Source organism: Sceloporus occidentalis, unplaced genomic scaffold (assembly GCF_023333645.1).
Source record: "Sceloporus occidentalis isolate IW3139 unplaced genomic scaffold, rSceOcc1.0.p SCAF_3, whole genome shotgun sequence".
Taxonomy (NCBI): Eukaryota; Metazoa; Chordata; class Lepidosauria; order Squamata; family Phrynosomatidae; genus Sceloporus; species Sceloporus occidentalis.
Window position 1 is genome coordinate 239,968,506 of NW_028316983.1, and position 27,816 is coordinate 239,996,321.

Here is a 27,816-nt window from a genome sequence, read left to right on the forward strand (position 1 = left end):
ATTTCGGAACTACTTTTGAACAAGTAAAATCCTGTATAGTTGGCCTCAAATCAGTTGAAAGTTGAGGTTGCCTAAAATGTGGTTTCTGACATGAATCTGCACACATAGACACCAGATATGTCTGTTGCCTTCGTGATCGTGGCATGGCTGATATTTGGCATCTGAGTATAATTGATCCAGCTTCAAGGATAGTATCTACTTAAAATGGCAAATAAGAGTCAGTGTAAGCAAATACAAAGCGATGCATATTTGAGCAAAAAATAGATAATTCTTAACTTCTTGTGAACACAGGGTTCTCAGCTGGCTATGGCTGACAAAGAAATTGTGGGCTTGGGAATATGGTAGATCAGGGGGGTTATGATGAGTCAGTGCAAATGTCAACACAATGACTTTTTTAAAAAAGTGAATTCCTTTTGGGGCATAATCAGAAATTGAATTAGAATAAAACTGCCTGTATTGTACTGCCTGACATTTGCTTAAATTAATCTATGGTGTGACTGCACTAGGAATGCCACACCAGAAAATAATTATTGCAGTGCTAAAGAAGGTATAAAAAGTCAACTAGATGATTGTGAGGCTGGAGACACTGAAGTCTGAGGAAGCATTTTCACATTTATTTGTATGTGTGTGTGCGCGTGCACCCTGGTGGCGCAGTGCTTAAATGCCAATACTGCAGCCACTCACTCACAAACCATAAGGTTGTGAGTTCAGTCTCAGCCAAGGGGGCTCAAACTCAACTCAGGCTTGCATCCTTCCGAGGTCGGTAAAATGAGTACCCAGCTTATTGGGGCCAATTAGCTTACACTTTGTAAACTGCTTAGGGAATGCTTAAGTGCACTGATAAGCAGTTTAGAAATGTACTTGTTATTGCTATTGTGTGCCTTCAAGTCATTTCCAATCTAAAGCAACCCTAAGTTGAAACTATAATGGGGTTTTCTTGGCAAAATTTGTTCAGAGGAGGATTGCCATTGCCTTCCCCTGAGGCTGAGAGTGTGTGACTTGCCCAAGGTCACCCAGTGGGTTTTATAGCCAAGCTAGGAATTGAACCCTGGTCTTCAGAGTTGTAGTCCAACATTCAAACCACTACAGTTTAGCAGAATGTTGAGTTAGGGGTATCCACTGAAGTTGAGTACTGGTACGTTCAGGAGTGTTAGAAGGGGAAGTGCTTCCTTGCACAACTTGTAGTTAGACTGTAGAATTTGCTAACACAAGAAGTGGTGGTGAATAGTTTTAAAAGGCAATTGGAAGAGTGTGTGGAAGATAGGGCTGCCTCTGGCTACTAGTCATAATGGCTGTTTTCAGTGTCTCCATTAGTCAGGACCATAGCAACAAAATGCCTCTGAATTCCCATTGCTTGGGAAACTGAGTGACAAGTTGCAGTTGCACCCATGTCCTTTTTGTGGATTCCCCATGATAGTTGGTTGGTCTCTATGTGAATGGCATGCTGGATTTGATAAACCTTTGAGCAGCAGCATCATGGCTCTAAACTTCTTACTTCTCAATAATAATTAGTAAAAAAAAATTTTTTTTGTCTCAAATGCATTGTATTGAATCCCCCCCCCCCCCCCAACTGTGGATACTTTGGCATGTTATGACCCAATGCCCTTTCCTTAGCTGTGTAGGGTTATGGTTTTTACTGATTTCTTTGTGATCCCAGAGCCACTTAGGAAAAAAAAATTCTATCTTGGAAATGCACATATAACCAAATGCTGTAATTCTAGGGGTGTTAAGAAACTGCAGTGGCTCATACAGTTGAGAACTAAATTAAGCAACTGAGACCTCTCAGGAATGATAGTGGACTAAAGCAAAACAAGTGTATTGCAGAGAAATTATTTCAGATATGAAAGCCATAGTACTTATTTAAGAGGCTGAGCGCACCAGAGCTGTGGTATACTATCCTGCAGTTATCAATTACTAACTGACTGGTGTTCTGCTGCTGCAAAGGCAACTTGTAAAAATCTTCTTTTCTTTTTGTATATGTGTGTTTAATTAGAAAATTCAAGTTTGGAGATATTCATTGGAGGCAGATGTGTAGAAGTGGTAGTGTTGAGATTTAAAAGCTGTACTAAAATTTAATTGCCAGCATCATACTGAATGTCTTCAGGGCATACCTAAAAATGTACTGTTTTGAGCACTAAGTCTACAGTCTTGCCTGCAGTTAAAGTCCTATTGAATTCCCTCTAAGAACTTGGTATCTAAGATGAGGGCTTTGAGGCTCAGTCCTAGCTGGACAAGCTAAGCCCTGAGGCAGTACCTGTTCTCAGATCTGTGTGATGATCAATGACCCATTGTTTGCAACTAGAGGCATTCTTTCATTCCAGGGCAAAATGCCTGGCTGTTAACTTCAGCAGGACTTGGCCACATGTGTTTAGGCTGGCAGCCTGATGTAACTCAGTTGTGATCCTGGCTTCTTGATGTCTTGTTCTTGCAGATAATGTCCACATGCAAAACCACAAGACACTGAGTGCTGAAGCACTGGCCATTTCAGGTATTACTGCAGCTGAGTGAAGGGGAATATAATTCATATTTCCTTCTTTCATGCACTTTGCTATCATTATACAAGTTCCACTTTTGATGAGCTCAAGAACAAAAGGGGAAATGAAGCACAAGTTGGCTGCACTTCCTACTTTGCATCTCAAAAATGATGCATGGTGACATTAGGCTAAGCAAAAGTATCTGTACAGTAGGAGGTGATGTTCTTAAAATCGAGAAAACACACCAAGACACTTTGTATTAGTGTTGCAGGTTGGACAGATCACTAAGGCAGCATGCCTAATATCTTCCAGACTTGTCACTGAAAGACAGCATCAAGAACGTGTTGCACCAAGCACTAGATTGTGGGCATACAAAGATAACTGAAGGTGTTTAAGAAAGGAAGAACAATGCACAAGGAGAATGAACAGGGTAGCCCTATGCCCTCTGTTAATGCGGAGAGCAGTATACTGAAGAGTAAAGTATCCTCTGCTTTCAGCCTTCACATGGTTTGGGTGTTCTGAATCATATGGAGAGCTTCTCTCTTTTAGGTTACAGTGCTACCTCGGGTTACGAAATTAATTCGTTCCGCGGCGCCGTTCGTAACCCGATAAATTTCGCAACCCGAAAAGGCGCTGGAAAGCCGCTAGCCGCCCGCTAGCCGCGCTTTCAGATTTGAATTTCGCGCCGAAAAAAATTTCGTAACCCGAAAAAATCTTCGTAACCCGGAACAGTTTTTTCCTATCTAACTTTTTCGTACCCCGGAAATTTCGTAACGCGAGCAATTCGTATCCCGGGGTACCACTGTACCATGCTCCACATGACAAGAGCAACAAGAGAGACCGGTGGGATTTAGCTGTTCTCTCTCCTTACACATTGCAGTTGATTCTGACCTGAATACCTGAGCAAGATTTAAGACACCTGTCTGGGGATGAAAGTACAATAACATCCAGAGTCCACAAAACAGTGATACCCTTATTGGGACAACCAAAATACACAAAATACACATTGCACACTTTCAAAGCTCCACTGACGGCTTCATCAGGCAAAGATGTTAAAATCGTACTGGGGGGGGAGGGGTTATGACAGTGTTAATCGCAATCTACATTTTGTCAAGATGTGGCTGTTCTCAATTCAAGTGGTACTGGAGAGAAATTGATGCAGGCAGGTCCTTCCTCTTTCTAGCCATGTGGATTTTTGTTGTTGTTAACTGCCCTCGAGTCGCTCTCAACTCATGGTGACCCTATGACTGAGACATCTCCAAGACCATCTGTCCTCCACTGCTCTGCTTAATTTATAAAATATTAATGGAGAATAAAAGAAAAAAAGAAACCAAAATATTTGGAAAGAGATATGGGAAGAAGAATTAGGATGTAAATTATGTGAAAAAGAATGGAATAAAATTTGGGAACAAAGACATTTGAAAAATCTATCGGTACGAATTGAGGAAAATTATTATAAGCTGATCTGGAAATGGTACTTGACACCAGTGAGATTACATAATATAGATAGTCTCCTTCCTTAGAGGTCTTCAAACAGAGGTTGGATGGCCATCTGTCGGGGATGCTTTGATTGTGATTTCCTGTATGGCAGGGGGTTGGACTGGATGGTCCTTGTGGTCTCTTCCAACTCTACGATTCTATGATTCTATGGAGAGGATGTAATGAAGTGGGATCATATATACATATGTGGTGGCAATGTAAATATGTTAAAAAATGGGAAACAGTAATATTAGAAATACAAAATATTATGGACATAAGAATACATAGAAAACCAAATATAGTATTGTTATCACTGTATAATGAGGTAGAATGGAAAAGAAGAAGAAAGAAATCTTGTAACAAATTTGCTTACAGCAGCGAGATTAATTATAGCAAGAAGTTGGAAATCGAAAACAAATGTGGAACTGGAGGATTGGCATAAAGAAGTCTGGCAAATAGCAATTAATGATAAATTAACGTGTAAATGGAATGTGAAGAAAGGATTATGGAATAGAAGTGATTTTGATGAAGTATGGAAAAAATTATTGAAAAAATATTAAGAAAATAAGATGGAAAATTACTGTCACAAGTTGAATTAAAATTGTGGTTGGAGTATATGGATGGGAATGGCTCCGGGGAAGGGGTGCACTGAGGTGATATTTAGTATAAAAAATAAGTAAAGTGTTAAAGAATATATTTGTATGAAGAAAGCGTAATAATTTGTATTGTAAAATTTAAAAATATTAATTTAAAAATGGCTTTGGTTGTCCAATAAAGAAAGGTAGCACTGTTTTGTGGATTTTGAATGTTATTGTAAGTTGCTACATGGTCAACAGAGCTACCCCTGGATATGTTGCATGGGTATATTTGATGTGAATTTTCCATCTGGGTTGCTGTATAAAAGCTGCACCCTCATGGGGTGATAGTGTAGCAAAAAAAAATATTTATTGCCTGTGTACCATTTTCCATTCATAAAATATTTTGTATGCCAGCATTGTATGTTCTTATTATTTATGCCAGCCCACAAGAAGGATATTTAGCATTACATTTTGCTGCATGAGGTACAGAGATCACTAACCTCAACTAGCAGTTGGGTAGAGAGTGCACCTCTTGCAGTCATCTTGCTTCATGGATACCAAATGTGGGGGGGGGGGGCACTTTACAGTTGGCAAGTACTGTAACAAAGTCTCCATATTTTCACATGGAGTATGTGTTTATTTCAAAGACCACAGATGAGTGGATTTTGCTCTTGAGAGCTGTCATAGTTGTGGTTGCCTCTGGCATCCAAGGAGGATCTGGTGAATATGAGGAGGATCTCTTATCTGGCTTTGCACTGAGAACTGTGATGCAAGCATTGAAAGGTCTGTTCCAGATGTCTCTAGAATCTGTATGAGACACCACTCAATTCCTTCAGTCATCTGCAAACTAGGAGGATTCCTTCCACTAGTTTTCTGTGCTCTCTGGTGAGAAGGCTATGCAAGGAATGCATCACTTGTTTTGCCTTGATTCAAGGCAGAAGACCACCAGGAAAAAATCATGGTTCCATGACAAGTACTGCATGAATAGAAATTTATTGTCTTGGTGATATAATTTATATTGATAGGATGACTTATCTATGCAGATTAGCAGTGCTGTTGCAACTCAACATAATTTTCTAACATGGTCCTCAGTGCTATATTAATTACCTACTTTTTATTTCTACTGTTTAAGGATAATTAGTTAAATTTAACCCATCACATAAGAGCCGTTAACATAATTTTTAATCAAAATGTCCCACTGATGGCAAAGAATATGGTTTGATTAAGGACCCCCAAAGGGTTTGTGATTTGATGAAATGGGACTTGAACCCTTGTGTGTCAAGTCCAAGTTCAAGTATCCATCTGCTGAATTTTCTGGATTTTTATGAGCCTTTCAAACTCTTGAGCTTTGTAAAAAGGCTTCAGAAGCTATTATATCATTGTTGTTGATCTGTAAATACCGTATATCCTCTTCTATAAGTCTAAAAATTTATGTCCAAAAATTGACTCCAAAATCTCAGGTCGACTTATTGTCCATCTCCCACGTCTGGCTGAAATGAAAGCTGAAGTGATGAAGCAGAAAGCCTCAGTGGGAGTCTCCCTTGCCATATGCACACATACACACACTGAAGGAGCCTCCAAGTTTTACCCTTGACCTACATGGGTCATGGCAAAATCCATAATTTTGGCCCCAAAACCTGACCTCGACTTATACATGAGGTCCATTTATAGCTGAGTATATACGGTATTAAGAATAAAAGTATACTTAAGTTTAAATAGCCTTCACTTTGTAAATGGAATATCCTGTGCCCCAGTTTATGATGGTGCTGAAATACTATGATGATAGTGTTATATGAACTTAGAACTTTATAAGGCTCTATCTTTGACAAGATCACAATAATGTTTTTTGACATTTTTATGAGTAAGTGTGCGGGTGCATTTAAAATCTATGCTTGGCAATAAATTATTGGTTGCCTTTTACTAGAAAAACAAGTAATGGAGATAAGAGCCAGCGTTAATGAACCATCTGCCTTCTCTGTCCTTTGAAAACATGTCTGTTCCCAATAAAGCAATGCTATATTAAAAGTAAAATATGCATTTTGACTTTCCCAGCTCCACATGGCAGATGCTGCCCTGTGGATAGAACAGGATCTGGAAGGCTTTTTCTGTTTTAGTCACAAAAAGTGCTTCAGATTTCTAGCAAGTGCTTTGCTTTTGTGATCACAGAAGGCTCAGGGGACACATCGCAAGTTTTCATTTGTCCTTGCTAGGAATGCAAGGAAGAAATGCTTGAGATCTAATTTTCTGATGCTCCAAGGCTGCTGCTTATAAGTCAGACATGTTTTCTTCACACAAAGTTGTTCTGCTTGCTTAGGAACTTTGCACAAAATGACTTTTCAAGGGGGGAGGAAGGGGGAGGCTTTAATTAGGGCTTTTTATCTGCATATGCAGAACTGTGCAAAGTGTGATCTGAGAACGGAAGCTTTTCTTTTATAAAATACAAGGTTCTACCCCTTTTGAGTAAGAACATTTTGGAAACTAGGCATTCTGAGAGCCAACATGGCATAGTGGTTTTAGTGTTGGATTATGACTCTGGAGACCAGGGTTCGAATCCCACTCTGCCATGAAACCCACTTGGTGACTCTGGACAAGTAACACTCTCTCAGCCTCAGGAAAAGGGAAAGGCAAACGTCCTCTGAACAAATCTTGCCAAGAAAACTCCATGGTAGGTTTGCCATAAGTCAGAAACGACTTGAAGGTGCGCACACACATGCACACAGACATTCTCTCCCATGGATCCCATGGTGACAGAACAGTGGGATATAGACTAAAGAAAACAAACAAATAATAAAATTATCTCTAAAAAAATTAGTTTATTATTATTGTAAAAAAAATTACTGAAATCCCAGGTCCCTTTTGCAAGTCACTCTACTTACTTTTAACCTCCAGCACTACTACCAGTGGATTTATGTGCAACACAGTACTAACCTTCCTTGTATTTTCTTTTCTTCTTTATAAATTAAGAAAACTTAAGGGGCCAGCATGATGAGTTGAACTAGGGCTCAGACCAGGGCTTGAATCCTCAATCTGCTCTGGAAGCTTACTGGACAGTATTAGAGGAAGGCAATGGCAAACCTCTTGAAGAAATCTTGCTAAGAAAGCCCCAGTACAGGGTCTCTAACACAGAGTCAGGTTGAAGGCACCTGACAACAAACGGAGAAAATCTTCTGAAGCAAATCACTGTATTCACTATACAATGAAACACTTTGAATGTGCACATATACAAAAAGTGCTGTTTTAATGCATTTCATACACTATCTCGCTTCCTGTCAATAGATGAAACCTGTTTTCCTCACACATGGATTGAGATAAATGGGGAAGCCATTATGTGCGGGAGATGTCTGTGTAAGATTCTGCTTTTGAGGAGAGAATATTTTGCACCTGCATAGCTGTTGTTACATGTCACTGTCCATCCTGCTGGCTTGTAGTCTCTATGTATATTTCCTTTTCATATTGCCTCCCCACCCCCCAAAAATCCTCACTGATTATTCAGAACAGAGCAGGGAATTGGATCTCATATACCCAGAGTGCAAAGTTTGGTTTAATTTTCTTTGCATAAATCAGCACTTTTTTGTGTGTGGAAGAAATGTGGAAATAATGTTATATACCTTGAACCTCTACAGTCTGCATTCAGCACATTAGGCAAATAAATCCAGTCTGTGAAAGTGTTGTTCGTTTTGTCAATTCACTGCTGCCATTCTGTCACCAAGTGTGATTGACACGCGGGACAGTGTATCTGAGTCCACTTCTTTGAACTAGATATATCCTAAGTATATTTGGCATTGTGCTAATATAAAGAGATTTAGAATGGATAATCTAAAGGATTATCCCGTGTAGATCTAACAGTGTTTCATAACAGGATCAAGAAGAAGGATGTAGAATGCTATTCTCAGAGAGGAATGAACCAAGTGTGTGAGCTTCTGTGTATGTGTATGTATGCCTGGTTGGTGTTATCTTACTCAGGTTTTAATGTTCATAGTGTATGGAAGAATCAGTAATTCTAGGCAGATCTGGAATGGGTATTTTATGGAGGCCCATAGGAGAAACCCTACAATATACCAGCAGCTGGAAAGCCACAATCCACTATGGGTGGCACTGTAGTTCAGTTTGTTGGGTGTTGTGGCAAATGGCAATGAAATGTAGAAAAATTTCCACCCCCACATATATATACAGATGGTTGTCTGAACTGTTGTGCTGCGATCAATCACTTAACATATAATAAATGAGGAGTATAAACTCCTAGGGAGAGAAGCATTGACAATCCCTAGTGCTCACAGGAATAGACTAACAAATGAACACAGTGGCGCATTACAGACGCGCCGAAGGGGCGTGCTAGGGTTAGGAAGGGGCGTGTTAGGGTTGAGAAGGGGCGTCCCTTCCGGACGCCCCTCAACCCTAATACGGACCGCGTCCATACAAAATGGCGGTGCCCGTCCACACGGGGGTGCCATTTTGATATCGCGGACGCATAGCATATGGACGTCGTGCGGCGGAAGTGATGCTGTGAGTGCGCGACTAGTGCCTCACGGCGCCACTTCCGGGTCGCTGAAAGAAGCGCCATTTCGGTGCTTCTTTCTTGCTGCGCCCGGGAACCGCGCATTTTGGCCGCTACGGTTCCCGGACACAGCAACCGGTGGTGGCGGCAGACCGCCCATTTTGGGCGGTCTGTAACTCGCCAGTGCTAAACTTGTTTGGGTTTTGCAAAATCTCTTCTCAATCAGCCAGAGGTACAAGTCAACACAAAATGTGCTAGGTTGCCTGGACTCACAAATTCACATCTATAGTAAAATAGAATTTTCAGTTGGTACTGAATCATATTTGTTGAATCATACTGAATCATTTCAACCTTTGAACGGATAAATTGTGAAGTGTGACGAAGTGAAGCTGATAGTACTACAGTTATACCCCAGCAAAAGGGAATTAGATATATTTGGTAAAGCTCTCTTTAAGCATGTGTCCTAAAAAAATCCTTCACATAGAGTCAGGGTTTTTTTGTTAAATGTAAGAGAAATATAGTCTATTCTTTTTACATTATTATAGCTGTTTCAATGAAGTTTTTGGTGTTTGAATATAACATTTAAACCAATGTACTAAATCAGATAAACATTATTTAGAGTACTAGAAATGTTTTCCAATTCTTTACCCAGAAAACCCATTTCACTGGTTGCTGACATGTTTCTCATTCAGCTGTCAAAAATTAGTTGCCACTACTGTGGATGTGACAGAAAAATTAGAGGTTCCTGCAGTGGCTTTCTAATTCAAGAGTCTACTGGACACAGCTTTCTCCTTCCTTTCCAGAAGGGGAGACCAAAAGGACTTCTTGTTTTTTGTACCACCACCAGTTTTTAGCATTGCAGTTTTCTTGGCAGTAGAAAAGAATACTGTCAATTTTCAGTGCCAGTTTAGTGTGTTGAGTAGTCTAGCAAATGACACTAATAGCAGCAAACCCTGTCATGGTGGGTGCAAAACCAGCCTTGAGGCAACAATATATTGCCTACACTTCCTATAGGGAATGATGGCTTGATTAAATTTCTGGTATAGAAAAAGAAGTGGGTCAGTCTCCATGCTCTTGATTAGATATCAGTTGCCATGTTAATCCCAAAAGGTAGGGTACAGAAAAGTGTCTTTGAATCTGAAAAGCCTGTATTGGTTTACAGATTTTTTTTTTCCATTTAAGATTCATGAGTACGATAGTTCAAACTACGTATTAGAAAAAGTAAAGTATGAACAAGTAAGACAGGGTTGTCTTTACAAATATATTTATCATACACAAACTCATTAGGGAGCCAGGATTGGTTGTGACTTTCCCAAATTTATTGCTGTATAATGTGTGAAAAGGCCCTTGGGATGAATTGGGAAACGCAGGCTTTTGAGTTGCACAGAATTCCATTGGGCAGCCAAGCTTGTCCAGTATTTTGTCTGGTTTGTATCTCCATAGCTATTGATTTAATGTGATTAGGTAGTTCTCTTTCTATTTGACTGGATGCTATGAACCTGCGGTTTTGTTCAGCCGGAGTACTAAAGTTTTTACCTTGAGCGGCCCAGTTGTCCTACGCAAATGATCTATGTCAAGCATGACATGGAGGTCTTTTCAAAGGTTAGGAAGCTACTACATCTCTAATAGCTGAATGGCTCAAACAGTTGACCAAGGAACTATCTTCACTGTAATAGTTAAGGCAGTGTCAAGACTCTCCCAGAGCACCTAGATTAGCAGGTGTTTTTTTAAAATGAATGCCAGTTTTCTTCTGACCAGATTACTAGATTATAATAAAACACGGTTCTCCCAGATCACATGGTCCTTATTTGATATATTCTACATTGCATGACTTCTTGGGTATATAGAAGTGTTGTTTTTTTAATTTCCCACTTTTTTTAATTTTTCAAATAAATATTCTTAACAAAATTAAAAACATCCTACAATATAAAAAGAAACTGGGATAGCCTTGTCTAATACACACACACACACACACACACACAATATTCATTATTATTATTACTGTGCTTTACCCACTTCCATCCCTCCCCTCCCCAATCCATCCCCTTGTTTTTTACATTTCCTTGTATAACTTGCAAATATTAACAGCCTTTCTTAAATTTTCCTCCTGTTTTTATTATTCTTTATCTCACATTCTTTTATTCTCTTGTGACCTTCCAAAGAACGTGTAATAGTCTTCTAGTTACCATTTTAAAGAATAATATTATAAGCTTATATTTGTCATCAATTTCTATATCTCTCTGTTTGTTGAATCCGATAAAATACAGAAAAAAGAGAAGAAGAAAAGAATAAAAAGCAAAATATCCAGTCTTATAGCATACATATTTTCCCTTGTTTACAAATTTTCAACCTTTACCATGTTTCCCCAACGCTTCTAACAATATTCAATAAATGTTTCCCATCTAGGTTCTTCATCATTGGAACCATTCATACTTTCCCACTTTATCCCACTTTTCTCCCACAATGGGATTCAAGGCAGGTACAAAAAGTCCTGCTTGTTTCATTTTTGTCATTCATCCTGATGAATCTACACAGTGATTAAAGGTACATGAGCCATTTCTAGGTTTCACTCTAGCAATGCTAGTTAGCCCAGTGGAGAATTTTCTGTCTGCTGTGTGGTTTGCAAAGTGTAGTGCATGCACTTTGTAAAAACTGTGTCCAAGACTGTTCCAGGATGTGTACTGCAGCTTCTGGGAACACTTCAGAGGGAATCATGAAATGCCCAAAAGGTAACCTGGTTCCTTTCTTTGCACTGAAAAAGCTTTATGCCCCTGTTGTGCAGAGGTTAGTATAAAGCAGTGCTTTTCTGGAATTAGAAAAGGTTCTTGCTATGGCTCGAAAACATCCTACCTTCATTCTTTTCCTGGAGGATTGAACCTTTCCCCGGCACTCCAGTTTTCTTCCTCCCTTGAGAGGAGAAGGTAGCTGCAAACCTGCAAAAGGTCAAGGAGGGCACTAGCCCTGGGTCCCTGTAAGCCCCTGTGTTTCCTGGTCCTTCTTGCCTCTTCTTTTTTCTCCCCTCTTCTTGATGTTTCTCCTTTGGCCCTTCTCACTTTTTTCACCTGCCCTCCTCTGCTTGCAGGAAGATGCCAGGTTCTTTTGTTGAAGCAGAGCACTCACCTCGGAGTGTTCCTCCTGGCTGCCCCTCCTAAATTGCAATGCTTTGTATTATAGCAAGTGCACATTTTATTTACCAAAGAAAGTAGCTTTAAAGGGGCTTCCACCCTGTGTTCCTTCTGTCAAAAAGAAGCTAATTGTCACATAAGGGGAGCTGGCTGGTTGGTTGCTGTTTACAACAGCAATTGGGACAGTTACTGTTTGGACAGCAACTTGCAGAATCCTGCAGTCAGCAAGACAAGTGACCATTCTGGCTGGAAGATCCTTGGACTTTGAAATCATGAATTTCCAGGCTCTGGGCTGCAGACACCATTCCAGTGTCCAGTTGTGTCTCCTTCCCTGTGTACTTTGCTGCACCTTGTCCGGCTCTCTAGATATGCAGTTTTATATTACTTGAGTGCTGTCTGCAAACCTTTTGTAGCTGGTGAATCCAGTGTTAGATGAACAATGAATCCACTCTGGAATTTAGGCTATGTTTACACTGTAGAATTAATGCAGTTTGATACTGCATTAACTGCCATGGGTCAGTGTTATGGAATTCTTGGATTTGTAGTTTTGTGAGCTATTTAGCCACCTCAGTCAGAGAGTTCTGATTCCACAAGCTAGATATCACACAATCCCATAGGCTGGAGCCAGGGCAGTGTCAAACAGCATTAATTTTGTAGTGTGGCAGCAGCTTTATTCTGACCTTTAAAGGATATCTGCAAGACACTGGAGTTTATCAAACGGGAGGAATTTCTCTTAAATTTGAATGAAAAGAAAATGGTGCCAGAATGCATTCATTTAAAGTCACTAGTTTCGCGCAATTATGTAAATACGCATTGCATTCAAACTGACTCCCCATTGCCCGAAAATAGCATGCCATTGCCCAAATGTGCGTGTGGCGGTCTATCACACAATGTGAAACCACATGATTGTGTTCGGACTGACTTTCCATTGCCCGAATTTGTGTGTAGTGGGTTATCACTCAATAACATTAAACCCCATGATTGTATTCAGATTGCCATTGGATTATACTTCCAATTCCCCTTGTCTGATAAACTCCACTAAAGCTGTTCTAGAAAATAGGATTTGGCATTTTAGTAAGAGCATTCCTGAACATGAGCAAAAAATGGCTTTCCCTTCTGGCAGAAAGCTGTTTTTATACACACACGCATGCACACACACACACACATATACATACTGGACTAGAATAATAACAAATAATATATTATTATTTATTTATTTATAAAGCACCTAAAATTGCTAGGGCAATCAGAATAGTGTAAAGCAAAACATTTTCTACCATGGTGGGTGCTATCTTAAAAACACAGCTTTCCCCAAACCAGGGGAATAATTGGAGGTTTGGGCACCACTATAGATCATTTTCTTTTTCTTGGCCCTACATCCTGCCTGCCCAGGAAGATGAAATGATGGCCCAGTCACCTGAAGGGCCAGCTAGGTTGCCTCTTTTGATCCACACAGCCATCACTAGATACACTGTTTCCTGTTTTGATGGTTATTTTCTGTGAAAGATTCATATTCAATAAGCAGTCCTTCCAGGCTAAGAAGACTTGCAAGAGGACTATTCAATTACCCCATTGCTTGAGCAGACAAGGATCCGCAGAAATACAGTCTCCATCCTGGCAAGCAGCTTCTATCACCTCCTCTTACAACTTGTTTGATATGATTATTGGTGCTGAAGGCTCTGTCAGCTAATAACATTTAAGGAGGGTGGATTTTTCCCCTTCATATACCTTCAATGTAAATAAGTGATTTTCCCTCCCTCCCAAGGATTATTGGTTTTGCTGTTTACATGCCATGAAAGGCAAGTCATTTTTAGTTTAACAGGCACTTAGGTTTATAAAATGCAGCCCAGCCGAAGTAATTCTGACAGGATTGACAGGTAGGGGAATGAGGGGCTCAGCTGTTCGAGGCATCTAGACTTGATGAGTCTACAATAAGTAATCAGATACTGTATGAAATGATGGCAAATGTCAGTTTAACATTCTCTGAAGAAATGTCAGAAGTGTGTGTGTGTGTGTGTGTGTGTGTGTGCATATGCATACACTTTTGGAGAACTTAAGCTGGCCAGAAATGATGCCCTACTTGTGATTCTGCTGGGATTTATGACCTAGTGTTTCTGATCATGTAGAACATTTTATTTTGAGACTGTATACAACTTGGGGTTGCTCATTGAAAAAAGTAGTAATAGTCTTCCAAGGTCTCCCAAAGCCAGCTTGTCCTCCGTTATCAGTCTTGTCCCTGTTTCATGTGCAGCCTGACTAAAAAGTCCCAAAGTGCCTTGCCTGTACCCTGAACAAATTGAACATTTGCCTTAAAAATAAGATCCAGTGCAACGTATAGGCCTTTGGCAAGATTAAGTAATGTGTGGAAATTATTGTCTGGGTAGAGAGTTTGGCATTCTATAATAGCAAGCACACCACAAAGTGGAAATGCTACCATGTTTTTTCTTATGTACCTACATTAAATTATGTATTCAGTGTAGAACCTACATTGAATTGTAGGGTAATGTTGGAGTTTGATGGTAGGAATGTGAGTTTTAGGAGGGATTCAAGTACCTGTTTGAGAAGTCTCTGTTTCAGTTAGTATGGCAGAGATGTGGGGATCAGATCTCAAGACCTGCTTTTCATCAGGGCTTACTTACAGTACATCATACAAGTTTCTGTTCATAAGACTAATTTAAAATGGCATACATTTTATGATCCAGTACCAAGTTGTCTTATACTGAGCCAGATCATTGATCCCTTTAACCTCAATTTGCTTATTCAAGTTGGAAATGACTCTCTAGAATAAATTCTTCCACAGCTTGGTGCTTCACACTCACTTATCACTGGAGATGCCAAGGTTTGAGCTTGCTCTGTTGAAGGTGTATTTGCTAGCATTGTTCTCTGTTTTCATGGGAAAAAACTATGGTAGTCTACACATTTATGATTCCAGGTTACAACTGCCCAAAACAAAACAGATTTCAGGTTTTAAAACATGGGAGTTGTGACATGATACACAATTGAATCTCCATATGAGCCTGTGTGAGTTTTGAGATCTTTGGGGGAAGGCTTTTTCTCAGTTCCATTTGGTAAGGACTGAGAAAGTGGATTCTCTCGATGGCTGCATCTTGACTATGAAATTCCCTTCCATTGGAGTCTTGGCTGGCCTCCTCTGTTCTACTGCTGGCAGGAAGGGACCTTTATATTTACGGAGGCTTTTGGCCACTGTGAAAGAGTCTTTCAATGAGCGTGTCTTCACCTTCCTTTATTGCATTTGAAAATTATTGTTAAGCTGTTTTGTGATTCAGTACTTGGTCATAACATGATAGCTCATTTAATTGTTTTTCGTTGCTTTTTAATGTTTTTGGCTGGATTTTTTTTTCAATCTAGTGGCAGGGCACTGTAAGCCCTACGTTGGATATTTGATATACAGTGGTCCCCCGGGTTACGAAATTAATTCGTTCCGCGGTTAATTTCGTAACCCGAAAACCTTCGTAACCCGAATTGCCATAGGCGCTAATAGAAAAAAAGCCGCGGCTCCGCCGCAGCTCCATTTGAAACAGCGCCGGGGTTTTTTCGTAACCCGAAAAAACCTTCGTAAGCCGAAGCAATAAATCCCTATGGGATTTATTCGTATCCCGAAAATTTCGTACCCCGGGTAATTCGTATCCCGGGGTACCACTGTATACTGGAAGTGCTAGAGATAGCATATTAATGAAATCTGTGAATAATCAAATTCTCAGAAGTCAAGGCCACAAACGTGGAGAGACAACTGAAGATACGTAAGTTGTTTCAAGAAGGCATAATTAAATTTCAGCACTGTTTTGAGTGGACAGGCAGGGTACAGTTACAATGGCTACCATTTTTTTTCAAGCGGTTCTGAATCATCCCCTCCTTCGAGGTATAATCTTTCTTTATAACTGGATTCTTTTTATTCTTTCCAAACAGTGGGGCCGATTACTATGACTACGCCCATGGCCTGAGTGATGAGACATACGATTCTTACAGTAAGTAACTTTAATGCTCTAGAAGAGGTTTCTTTTTGTGTGAAAGGTGGGGTGGTTTTCAAGCTTTCATGTCTGCTGCCTTAATCTAAAAATCTGCTCTCATATACACGTGAGTAATGGCAAAAATCTGCTCACTTACCATTTGGTAATGGCGTCTGAAGTTATTGCTAATGAAACTCAATTAAATTATTTATGGTTTGGAGAAAGTGGCTTGGAAAGTTTTTCATGCTCTCACATAGAACTCATGGTCATTCAGTGAAGCTGCATGTTGTGAAACCCAGGTTAGAGAAAAGGAAAGGCTTCCACACACAGTAGTTAACCTTTGATATTCATCGCCATAGTGCCAGTGTGATTGCCAATGGAGTAGATGTCCTTGAAAAAGAGTATTATGCAAATTTATGGAGAATAGAAGTACTTATGCTCACAATGACTATATATTGCCTCTACAAACTGAGGTAATATGCCTCTGATTCACAGTCAGTGGAGAATACAAGTAAAGGAGCATTCATGCATTGTATCTTGCTCATGGTCTTGCTGTAATGGGGAAACAGAACTCTGCACTGGATACTAATCCATCAGAGTTGCACTTACATTAATAATAATAATAATAATAATAATAACAACAACAACAATAATAAGTTTTATTTATAGACCGCTATTCCACAATGATCATAGCGGTGTACAATAAAAATTGCAATACAAAATTAGCCCCTACCCACCGCCTCACTCCCTCCAGGCTGGACAATGACAGTTGGCCATGGAGGGAGGGCTCTGTCCCTTCAGGGCAGTCCCGATGGTGTTGGACCCGCTCTCTCACTCCCTCCAGGCTGGACGATGACAGTTGGCCGTGGAGGGAGGGCTCTGTCCCTTCAGGGCAGTCCCGACGGTGTTGGACCCGCCCTCTCACTCCCTCCAGGCTGGACGATGACAGTTGGCCGTGGAGGGAGGGCTCTGTCCCTTCAGGGCAGTCCCGACGGTGTTGGACCCGCCCTCTCACTCCCTCCAGGCTGGACGGTGACAGTTGGAAATGATGCACTCATTTCACATCTAGCTACAGGGACATAGCCAGGGTCCTCTCCAATTCCCCATCCCCTGATCCCCCACCACTCTCACAAGTAACATTCTTACAACCTGGTGTTTTGCTGTTTTCCTACCTGCCATTTGCCCATTCTGTCTCCCCCTACATCATAGCAGGTTTATAGCAGGCTAAAGAATGCTGTGTTGAGTTTCTTTTAGATTGTTGTGAAGATGGTACAGTGCGCCCGCGCCATACGCGGGCGCACCATACGCGGCCTTGAGCATATGTGCTCAAGCCGCGGCGTGCGCGCGGGGCGGAAGGGGCAGCGCGTCCCATTCAATTGAATGGGCGCGCACACCCGTTGCGCCCCGTGCGCACCCGTGCCGCCGCGCACGAGCCCCATTGTTTCCAATGGGGCTCGAGCATAGGCGGAATTCGCCTTACGTGGAGGGATCCGGAACGGATCCCCCGCGTAAGGCGAGGACGCACTGTATTGCTGTTCTGGCCTGAATATATTTTAGGAAATAGTCTGTTTTATCTGGCTGCTTATTTGAGGTTTTAAACAGAAGAGAAACAATGTTGTTATTGCACAATGGAAATCTTTAGGGGTCAACAAACAAAAGTTTATGGTATTTGAATCATGGTGGGGAAGGGTAGTGCAACCCCCTGATCTCCTTGTCTGCAGTTCAGGCAGCCAAGCAAACATGTGTCAAACAGATATTTTCATTAACTGTGATTTCTATGTAGACCTGTCAATTAAGCACTCATGGATGTATACACATGCCATGCCTAGTTGTGACACAAAGTCTGGCCTGACCCACGTAGGTCAGATGGACAAGTCAACAGCCATTTCCCTACCTATAAACTTTTACTTCACTACAGAGCCAAGTTTACCCTGGAATACCCCAGTAAAAAACTTGTATAATTTTTTCCTCATTGGCTTTTCCATTCCTGTCAATATTCTATTGCGGGTCCCTTTGGAAATTTTATTCCCCAAGATTAATTTTGTAGATTCATGACGCTTTTACATAATAGTGTAAGAAAGATAAGTAGGTATGTCGATTGGTCCATCAGTCTCAGGGAGTCTACCATCTGTATTTTGACAGAAGGGAAAGGAAAGAGGCATGTCTAAGAAGGAATCAGTACGTGCAAATGCAGTTTCCTTTTTTAAAAAATTATTTCTTTTTTTTAATGCAGCTTCCTATAGTTTAGTTTTGCTTCATTTCTGAGGGGAGGACAAGAGGAATAAAAGCTAAAGATGAAGGGAAGGGGGTTAGATTTTGAACTAGGGATGGTCAGAAAGCACTGTATTGACAGGACATAGATGTGTAGGAAGGAGAATAACAGCCTTAAGGGACCATGGAAGAGAGCCTATTCTAAATCTTTCCTGATTGTGAAATGAGTTGCCATGTTTATGAAAAAGTAGTGCCCCAGTGCTTATGGAAACAATAGCAACTTATTCTCTCATTATCTTTATCCCAGGCTTGTCACTGGTGTCTTTTGACATGGTCTGGTGTTGTGATATGACAAGTACCCTCAACTTCATTCTTAATTACAAGTTCTTTGCTGAATCAGAGCTTGGCTTGGAACATTTTCAACTTGGCCTACAAGCTTTTCCTTGCAGTTCTTTAGAGTTGCTTCTCTGTGCTACTTGAACAAATTCAACGACATAGTCATTAAACGGAGGTTATAAAAGGCCTTCTAGATAGGTCTAGAGACATAAGAGGACATTAGGGATAGTTATTGATGAAGAATAACTTGCAGAGCAGAAACCACATGCAAATCATGAGGATTAATAAGATACACACAGAGAGACACACGTGCAGTGGTGACAAGCTTAATTAAAGAAATCTGCTCTGGATTAGATACACAAAGCAATTTAATAGACACCTTTGCTTTAGGGATAAAAACTAAACCTTTGGTGAGAGATCAGAGGAATTCAGACTTCAATCTGTCATGAGGCAGACCTCCAACATGGGCACATGCACATTTTCCACCACAACTTGTCTGTTCTCAGAGTAGGTGACTCAGAATTTCTTGCTAATTGATGTTTCAGCACTTTTCAGAGATCTTAACTGATAACTATTTTCTGGGGACTCTTTTGAACTGTAGTAGACATTTTTTTTAAAACTTGTGTCTCCTACCTAAAGCAATGATGTCCTTTGCTTGAGTTTATTTGTCATCATAAATCATTCTACCAAGCAGGCTGTCTTTGTGTCATGGTCCGTATGTCATGGAAGTAGCTGATTACACAATCATATCAAAAAGGAAAGGCTGCCTTAAGCCTCCTTGTACTCCCTTAGCAACTTGCTAAATTGGTCTCCACGGACTTGGACGGCTTTGATTGTTCCATGCTTTAGCATTAAAATGAGATGTGTGGCAGCAGGGAGCCTGCCTTCCTCTTTCTTCACTGTGGTAAAATGTTACAGCACATGCTTAATTCAAAAAAAAAAAAAAAAAAACCTTCATTCTTCTTTGTGGTCCCTGTGCTTCATACAAATGGGTCTTGCACCTGTGTAAATCCATCCATGGAATTTCCAGAGCACTGACATAAATAGCGTCAAGAGCATCTCCCTTCAGTCACTATCCATATCCATGGATTCAGCATCCATTGATTGAATCATCCACAACTTGAAAATAATTTTTAAAATATCAAAAAAGGAAACCTTGATTTGGACAATTTGTATAAGGGGTGCACCATTTTAGTGTCCCATTGTATATCATGGGACCTGAACGTCCACAGATTTTCCATGGGAGATCCTGGAACTAAACCCCAGCTGACACGAAGGGCCCACTTTAGTAGTGTTAGTTTCCATCCCAGCCTCCCCATTACCACCACCACCCCTAGATTTCTTCCCAATGTTATCAGTGGTGTCATTGCCTCTTCTATGGGCACTAAGACTTACTTCAAAAGCTGTGTCTCTTCTGGGGGTAAAATAGCCACCACTGATAGCCACTTTCAGTGCCATTTTTGTCTAAGTGAGAGTCACTGTGAGGTCTTCTGTTTTAAGGATTTCGCAACTCAGGGACTTAAGAACTGGATGTGTTGGCTGAAGTTACATCTATGGAAGCAATCCCTCAGAGTTGTCGACCCAGCTTCCCCAAACAGACATCTCTACTCCGCTTCTGTCTCTATCTGTAAGAAGTGGCTGTTACTGGAGGATTTCACTGGTTCTTCCACCCTGAAATTGGCCCAGGAAGCCATGTCTTTCTCCAGGCCTGCTCCAACCATGCCATCTATGGAACCTCAAAGTAGCCCTGAAAGATTTGCCACAGTGTGGCATAAGATTGATGTCAATGGCTTGACAACTGGGTTGTGAGTCTGTCCCTGCCACAACTGCTTACCTGTCAAACCAAGAGGTGTCCTTAGCCATGTCAGCCCATTGCCCAGACTGAGAAGCATCAACATTGGCAGTGCAGAACCTGCCTTTATCATCTGCATTCCAGACCTTTCTGTCTCCTTCGCAAGGATGTGATCCAGCAGGCTTGGCATTGCGTGCCTCAATGACCTCATCCTCAGAGGGATGAGGAAGAGAGGGTGGGTGACACTTCACCGCAGTCACCTTCACTCTTCACCTCTTCTGTGGAAGATGTTGGAGACACCATGTTGATGTAATCTACCAATGACCAGCACTCTTGCATGGAGCTGGTGTTGAGGATAGCCAAATATCTCAGCCTGGAGGTTAAGATGCAGCCAGTGTTCCAGCACATAGATGCTATGCTTCTCATGTTGCCGACTCTGTTAGAGGTTGTGAAGCAGTCATGGACCAAACCATCTTCAGTACCCACAATGGCTAGGTGCCTGGAGAGTTTGCATAAGGTGCAACAGCAAAAGACCTCACTCTTTTTCATCCGTATGATGCAGAATTCAATCATCAGTGAAACTTCACAATCAAAGCCATCCCCTCCAAACTGAAAAGGACACAGCTTCAGTCTTTTTGGGAGGAGATTCTACTCATCCTCTGCATTTGCTTTTAGAGTGGACAGTTATCAAGCTTGCATGGCATGGTATCAGCAGTTCCTCTGGAAGAAGATGGCATCCTACATCCCATACTCTCCGGAAGATCAAAAGAACGTTGCAGTGCTGTGCCCCCAAGAAGCTCACAAGTTGGCTTCTTATTAGATCCATGCAGGACAGCATGGATACAGACTGTACTGGAAATTTTCATGGTAACATTAATTGGCCTTTGTTGCTATGCTTGGCTGACCTCATGGAAGATATCTCTTCAATGCATGAAATGATAAAGCTATGGTTGGCCTGCACCATGGCTAAGAAGATGGGTTTGGGACAGTCTACCTGACCTGTATTCTATCTCCAACCTTATTGGCATAAGCCCTGTCTTCCATCTTATGTGATGTTTTAGTTCCCTCTGTGACAGTTGTGTCAGTTGATGAGCTCCCAGCACTCCTCTGGGCAGTCCAGGTACCAGCAATCATTGCCAGTCAAAAGTTGCAGTTCACAGGAAAGCAGCATATTTGACTCCTTCCTTTGTTTCTGCTGACGTCTCTGTGCCACCGTTTTACCATTTTCATGCCTCCCTACCTCTTAGATCATCTTTCCAAGTGACAGCAGATTTGCTGAGACTCCTAGGCTTTCCATTGTTTGCCCAGGCAGCATGATGGAGCTTCCTCACCTATTTCCCTCAATAGTTTTTTTTTAAACCCCTCATGCCGCATCTAAGAACCAAGGAGATAAAGATCTCTCTGTACCTGGATGATTGGCTGGTCATTGCCCTGATGGAAAACAAGTTCTGGAGAGCCATAGGTAGGATCCTCTCTTTTCTTCTTGACTTCAGCCTTCAGATAAAAGTCCTGTCTCACCCCTTCTCTCTATCTTCCCTTCATAGGAATGATTTTGGGCTCCAGGCTTGCCCAGGCGTTCCTTTCTCCAATTTTCAAATTCTGCACATGAGGCAGGTCCTGGCACTAGTTGTCATGAAACTGCTGGGCCTTTTCACCGTCTCAATGGTTATCCCATGTGCAACTTTAGACCATGCAGCTTTAGTTCCTGTGACACTCCCATTTCATGAGGGACTCTACTCAGAAGAGATTGCAAATCCCATCTCAAATGTGCATGTCTCTCCAGTTGACAGCACAGATAGATGCGACGGTCAGGAGTGCCTGTTATCAGCTTCGGCTGATACAGTAGTTGCAATCCTTCCTAGAGTCAGATGACCTAGAAAGAGTGGTACGTGTGTTGGTAACCTCTCGACTTCTGCAACATGCTCTACATGGGGCTACCCTTATGCCAAGTTCAGAATTTTCAATTGGTACAAAATATGGCAGCCAGGTTGGCTGCAGGTACATCTAGAACCAACCACATAACACCTGTTCTGAAATCTCTGCATTGGCTGCCAATTAGTTTCCGGGCAAGATACAAGGTGCTGGTTATTACCTTTAAAGCCCTACATGGCCTGGATCCAGACTACTTGCAGGAGCGCCTTCTTCCACATAATCCACCCCACACACTTAGATCCTCTGGGAAGAATCTGTTGCAGCCAAAGAAGACCAGATTGGCTGCATTGACCCAGAGGACCTTTTCATCTGCTGCTCCTAGGCTTTGGAATGACCTGCCGGACAAGATCCATCATATTGCTACTCTAGAAGCCTTTTAAAAGGCCATTAAAACAGATCTCTTCTGGCAGGCCTTTCCAGATTGGCTCTTCTAGATTGGCCTCCCCCTCACCAAGAGGGGGCCCCATTCCCGTCTTGAAGAAGATATTTATCCCGCCTCAAATCTACCTGAAATGTTTAAACAAATTTTTGTATTTGTAATTAATTAATTTTAATTCATCTGTTGTTTAATTTCTATTTTATTGCTTTTTGGTTTATGTTTTTATGTTTGGGGGGGAGGATTGGGATGTGGGATTGATTTTAATTATGAATGTTATGCTTATGATATTTTTATTGTTACACTTCTGCTGTAATCCACTTTGATTCCCCAGGGAAAAGGTGGAATATTATTATTATTATTATTATTATTATTATTATCATTATTATTATTATTATTTTGCTACATTGGTGTTAGCCCCTCAACCTGACAAAAGGTATGCCATTCTGCCCTCCACACCTACAACTCTTGTGTGTGTGACAGTTCAATGGATATGGTCAAAGTTGGGGGGAAAAACGTGCCAGTCACAATGCCCTGGAAATTATCATGGTCATGAACGCCTTCAGAGCATTCAAGATTTCCATCAAGGGAATGGTAACACAGGTGCTGTTGGACAACATGACCACAGTGTACTACATAAACAAGTAAAGTTGCACCAGATCCTCCACAATGAATGGGCATTTTTCTCCTGGCCCTCCACATCCCAGAACTGGACAGTTTTCTAACAAATGCCCTCTGCCAGACTGTAGTGGAGTACACAGATGGTCCTTGTCCCAGCAAGCGTTTAACCTGATAGTGCACTGGTGGGACCATCCATTGGTAGATGTGTTTGCTTCTAGACCAAACCCCAAATGTGAACTGTTCTTCAGCAGAGTGGGTTGCAGGTCATTGGGTAATGCCTTTCTCCTGTGATGGACAGGGTCCCTGCTCTACTTGTTTCCACCACTTAGCCTGGGCACAAGGGTGCTGGTCAGGAGGACATATCAGACCACTTCCTCATGGCCCTTGGTGGCCTTGGCAGCCCTGGTTTGTGACATTCTTTCAGATGTCCGGCCATAAATACCTCTACCTGTCTTACTCTTCCATTCTGCTCACACAGGTGGAGGGCTGCCAGATCCCGAGCTTTTTTGCCTGTGTGGCTCCTCCACAAGTGTTAGATGAGCACATTCAGTCAGTGCTGCTTGCATCCTACACCATCAAATGGTGATGCTTCTGCTCCTTTATCCTGGCTGCAGATCTCCTGTTTGTAATGACCAATGAGAGGATGGTGATGTCATTCCTGCTCTATGTGAATGAGGAGGGTGTTTCCTTTTCTTCTTTGAGGGTTTATTTGATGGCCATAGTGACTCACCAACCAATGGGTCAACCTTCATTGGCATTCAGGATTGTGACTGTCAAGAGGTTCTTGCACAGTTTGTCCCAACTCTATCCACTCATCAGGGACTCTATTCCACCCTAGTCTGTCTAGTTGGTTCTCTCGCAGCTCATGGGGAAGCCTTTTGAGCCAGTGGCTATTGTGGACCTCTGACTTCTCACACTCCAGACAATCTTATTGGTGGCTGTCACCTCTGCTAAGCAGGCTGGAGAGCTTTGTGCCCTGCTGTCTGATCAGCCCAATAATCTTGCACAATGACTTGATGTTGCTGCACTTAGACCCTGGTTTTCTCCCTAAAATGGTCTTCCAACCTAATCAGTACATGGTGTTTCCATCAGGACCCCTCATATCAGCTGGAGAAGGCGCTGCACTGTTTGGACGTATGATGGACTTTGTCCTACTACACTCACCATACTGTTCCTCCTCCCAGAAGATCTTGCAGACTATTCTTCTGCTATCAAGGGCATAAATCTGGGCTCTTGATCTCATCCCAAAGACTATGCTGATGGATTGTTAACCTAATCAACCTGCCCTTCAACTTGCTAAGATGCTCAGCCGCTGGGGCTTAGGTCCTATTTGATCCATGCTGTTTTCACATCCCATGTGTGACTATAAAACATCATCTTGCCAGAGGTATGCAGAGTGGCTCCATGGGCTCAGCTATCCACCTTCATCTGGCACTATTGGATTGACTGCAAGGCATAAGCTGATGCGGTGTTGGGAATGGCAATGCTGTCATCTATCCTTGATTGGCCTACCCCAACTGCATTGGTAAACCAGCTAATTACCCATTTGTGTGAAGCAGAGATACCATAAAGGAGGAGGACAGGTTTCTGTTACTGTATTTCTTTAAGTGGTCATTTGTGTCCTCACACAAACCCACCCTCCTCTTGTCATTTTCTGCAGATCCATTGTACTTGTGACAGAAGTTGAAACTGAAGGGGGAGTAGCTCTTGGCACTATTTATGTTTGTGCCCAAAGGGGCAGGGTACCTACCAAAAGCTACTCAGTAATTCAGCATTTGGTAGATGGATCGTCACAGGCACAAGACTTATTTGTAAGAGAGCACAGATGATCATTTGAAGAACTACATGTATAGGCAAGCAACCTATCCTTTTTTGCTTCCCAAATAGACTCCATCCTGTTTTTCTCAGAAGTCACAGGCTCTAGGGTGACAAGCCAAGGAAAGAGTGTGTATGGGTATAGAGGTCGATCCCCACTTTATACTGGATGAATTTGCTAATCTCTTCCTCTGGCACAAAACAGATGAAAATAAGACACAAAGAAATGAAAGAAAAGGCTTAACCATGCATGTACTTATTTATTTCAGGACAGGAAGAATGGACCAACTCAAGACACAAGGCACCTCCTGCAAGGACAGCAAAGGGAGCCTACAGAGAGCAGCCATATGCCAGATACTGATTATACTGTCTGATGTTGTGAAATACCCAATCTCCACCAGTCCTGTATACTGTTCAAAGTAATTTTTTCTATGAACAATCCCTTTTTATTAAAATCAAAAGTGCTTAATCTGAATGGACGGACTGAGCTTAAATCTATTTTTTGCTGAATGAAAAGCCTGGACAGGAAGACATGTGAAAGGAGAAGCTTTGCTAATTCCAGATTGTATTTGGGAAAAAAGGGGGGAAAATAGGTGATCAAACAAAAAAAAAAAAAAAGGAAAAAAATAACCTTTGATTAACTAGTGTTAAAAGCAGCTAGGTTTACTAAATATGTTAGTCTATTATTTTAACCTAAGCGTAACCTTTTATTTTAAAGGTTTTTCAACAATTTAGTTCTAGTTTTACCTTTCAACCATTTTGCTAGTCTTTCTCTTGCAAACATGCGTAAAAAGGGAAGCAGATCAGAAATGCAAATGTGGTATTTTGTAATTTTGAGTCTTGAAATGTTCTGTAGTGTTAAGCAAAGTTTACTCTTGCTTGATACTAAATAAACTTTTGGAAGAAAAATCAGTGTGTGTGAGAGTATGCATTTATTTATTTAAAAACTTTCATAAATAGTAGTAAAACAGGGAGGGAGTCGTTTTAACAATGAGCAACATAAAATGTCTCCTATTAAAACACTGTGCTTCTTTCTTTTTTTTAAATAAAATTGTATAAACCCAAAGGTGCATTTCATTATATATATATATTTATATATTTTTCACCCGTACACACAATATAGATTTAAAGACTTGTTAAAGAAAGAATCCAAATGGTCTTGATATGCTGGAATGCCATTTTATATATATATATAAAAGAACAAATTCTTGCTTTAAAATAGTTAATGCATTTTCTGAAACAAACAAAAAATTAAAAAGAGAAAAACACCTGTGACTTAGTTTTCATCTTGTTGAGCATTTCTTCACTAGTGCAACTTTGGAATTTTTTTTTTTTTCCGTTCTGTTCTTTTGAGAATTTTGGTACCTTAATGACAACCTCGCTCCGTGCTGGAAGCAATAAACACAAAGCTTTTAAAGACTTTCTGACTTGACTAATTGAGGTCGCTTTCGTCAGAGGCAGAGGATGTGTAACCCTTAAAACGGTCTTCATTTGCAAAGGTAAATAAACCAAATAAGATTTTAATCTCACTTAATTTATCTTAATATAACCAATAAAAGCAGGGAGAAGTGCCAATCAGCAAGTTCTATTTTAGATGATGGAGAGGGAGGCTTTAAGATCACCACCTAAAATTTCATATTAAAAAGCTTAATTTGTTTTTAGTCATCTAAAAAGCCATAGCTCGGTCAGCTTAATTGGAGCAAATTATTCCCTATTAAAAAAATGTAAAACCTCATAACTAGTAACTTGTAATCCTAGAATTTATGGACAAATAATGTAACTGAGAACTTAAAACATTGCAAAGTCTTTTTCTAAAGCTTTTTCTTAATTGTTGGTTTGATGTCTTTTAATGGTACTATTATAAATTGTGTATGTTATTTTAGATTTTAGAAGTGCTGGTTTGTTTTAGTTAATACAAAGAAATCTTTTCTCTTATCAGGAAACACAGCCAAGGAAAGCCAGGAGGATTAAATCCTGTTCCCTGTTGATGCTTTGGTAGGTACTTACTTGAAGTTTCAGTAGTACTGTAACTACAGTAGTAAACTGCATTCAGTTCTGTTCAGCATCTTTTCTGTCACTCATGCAATGCACGTGGAGGTTAGTTTTATCTCTAATATTGGCATAATGGTATATATTAACTTGAATCCAGTTTCGTTCTGATGAGAGTAAGTGCAATGTTGACTTACTATATTCCTGTTGATTTAGTAGGAGTGCTCTAGTTGAAATTAATCATTGGATTTAGGTCATATTTATTCCTCAGGCCTGAAATGAGATAGAATCATAGGCCTGTTACAGACAGGCCGAAATAAAGCTGCTTCAGGTCACTTTGGAGGTATGGTATTTCAATGATACATGAGTCCTAAGAGTCTGGAAGCTGCACCAAAGCTGCACGCCAGTCCTTAGGACTGGAGCGTGGCTTTGGTGCGGCTTTTGGACTCTTAGGACGCATGCATCATTGAAATAACATACCTCCAAAGTGACTTGAAGCAGCTTTATTTTGGCCTGTCTGTAACAGGCCATAGAATCATAGAGTTTGAAGATGCCACAGGGGCCATCCAGTCCAACCCCCTGCCATGCAGGAACTCTCAATCAAAGCATCCCCGACAGATGGCCA

The 27,816-nt window shown here is 41.1% G+C and overlaps 1 protein-coding gene across 6 annotated transcripts in view; it reads left to right on the forward strand.

Moving 5' to 3' along the window:
* KHDRBS3 (KH RNA binding domain containing, signal transduction associated 3) overlaps window positions 1-27,816 on the forward strand; it is a 140,092-nt gene that overhangs the window by 104,999 nt on the left and 7,277 nt on the right. For 2 of the 6 annotated variants that reach the window (XR_016280655.1, XR_016280656.1), the window contains exons 8-10: window positions 16,079-16,137; window positions 25,472-25,621; window positions 27,142-27,197. Coding sequence is in view for 3 of the 6 variants with exons in the window: in XM_089518007.1 (XP_089374133.1) it covers window positions 16,079-16,137; window positions 25,472-25,563 (151 nt within the window). In the remaining 3 variants the exon portion in view is untranslated. Of the gene's footprint in view, window positions 1-16,078; window positions 16,138-25,471; window positions 26,209-27,141; window positions 27,539-27,816 lie in introns of those variants that run through there. The other 4 variants (XM_089518008.1, XM_089518009.1, XR_016280654.1 and 1 more) reach the window with 3 other exon arrangements.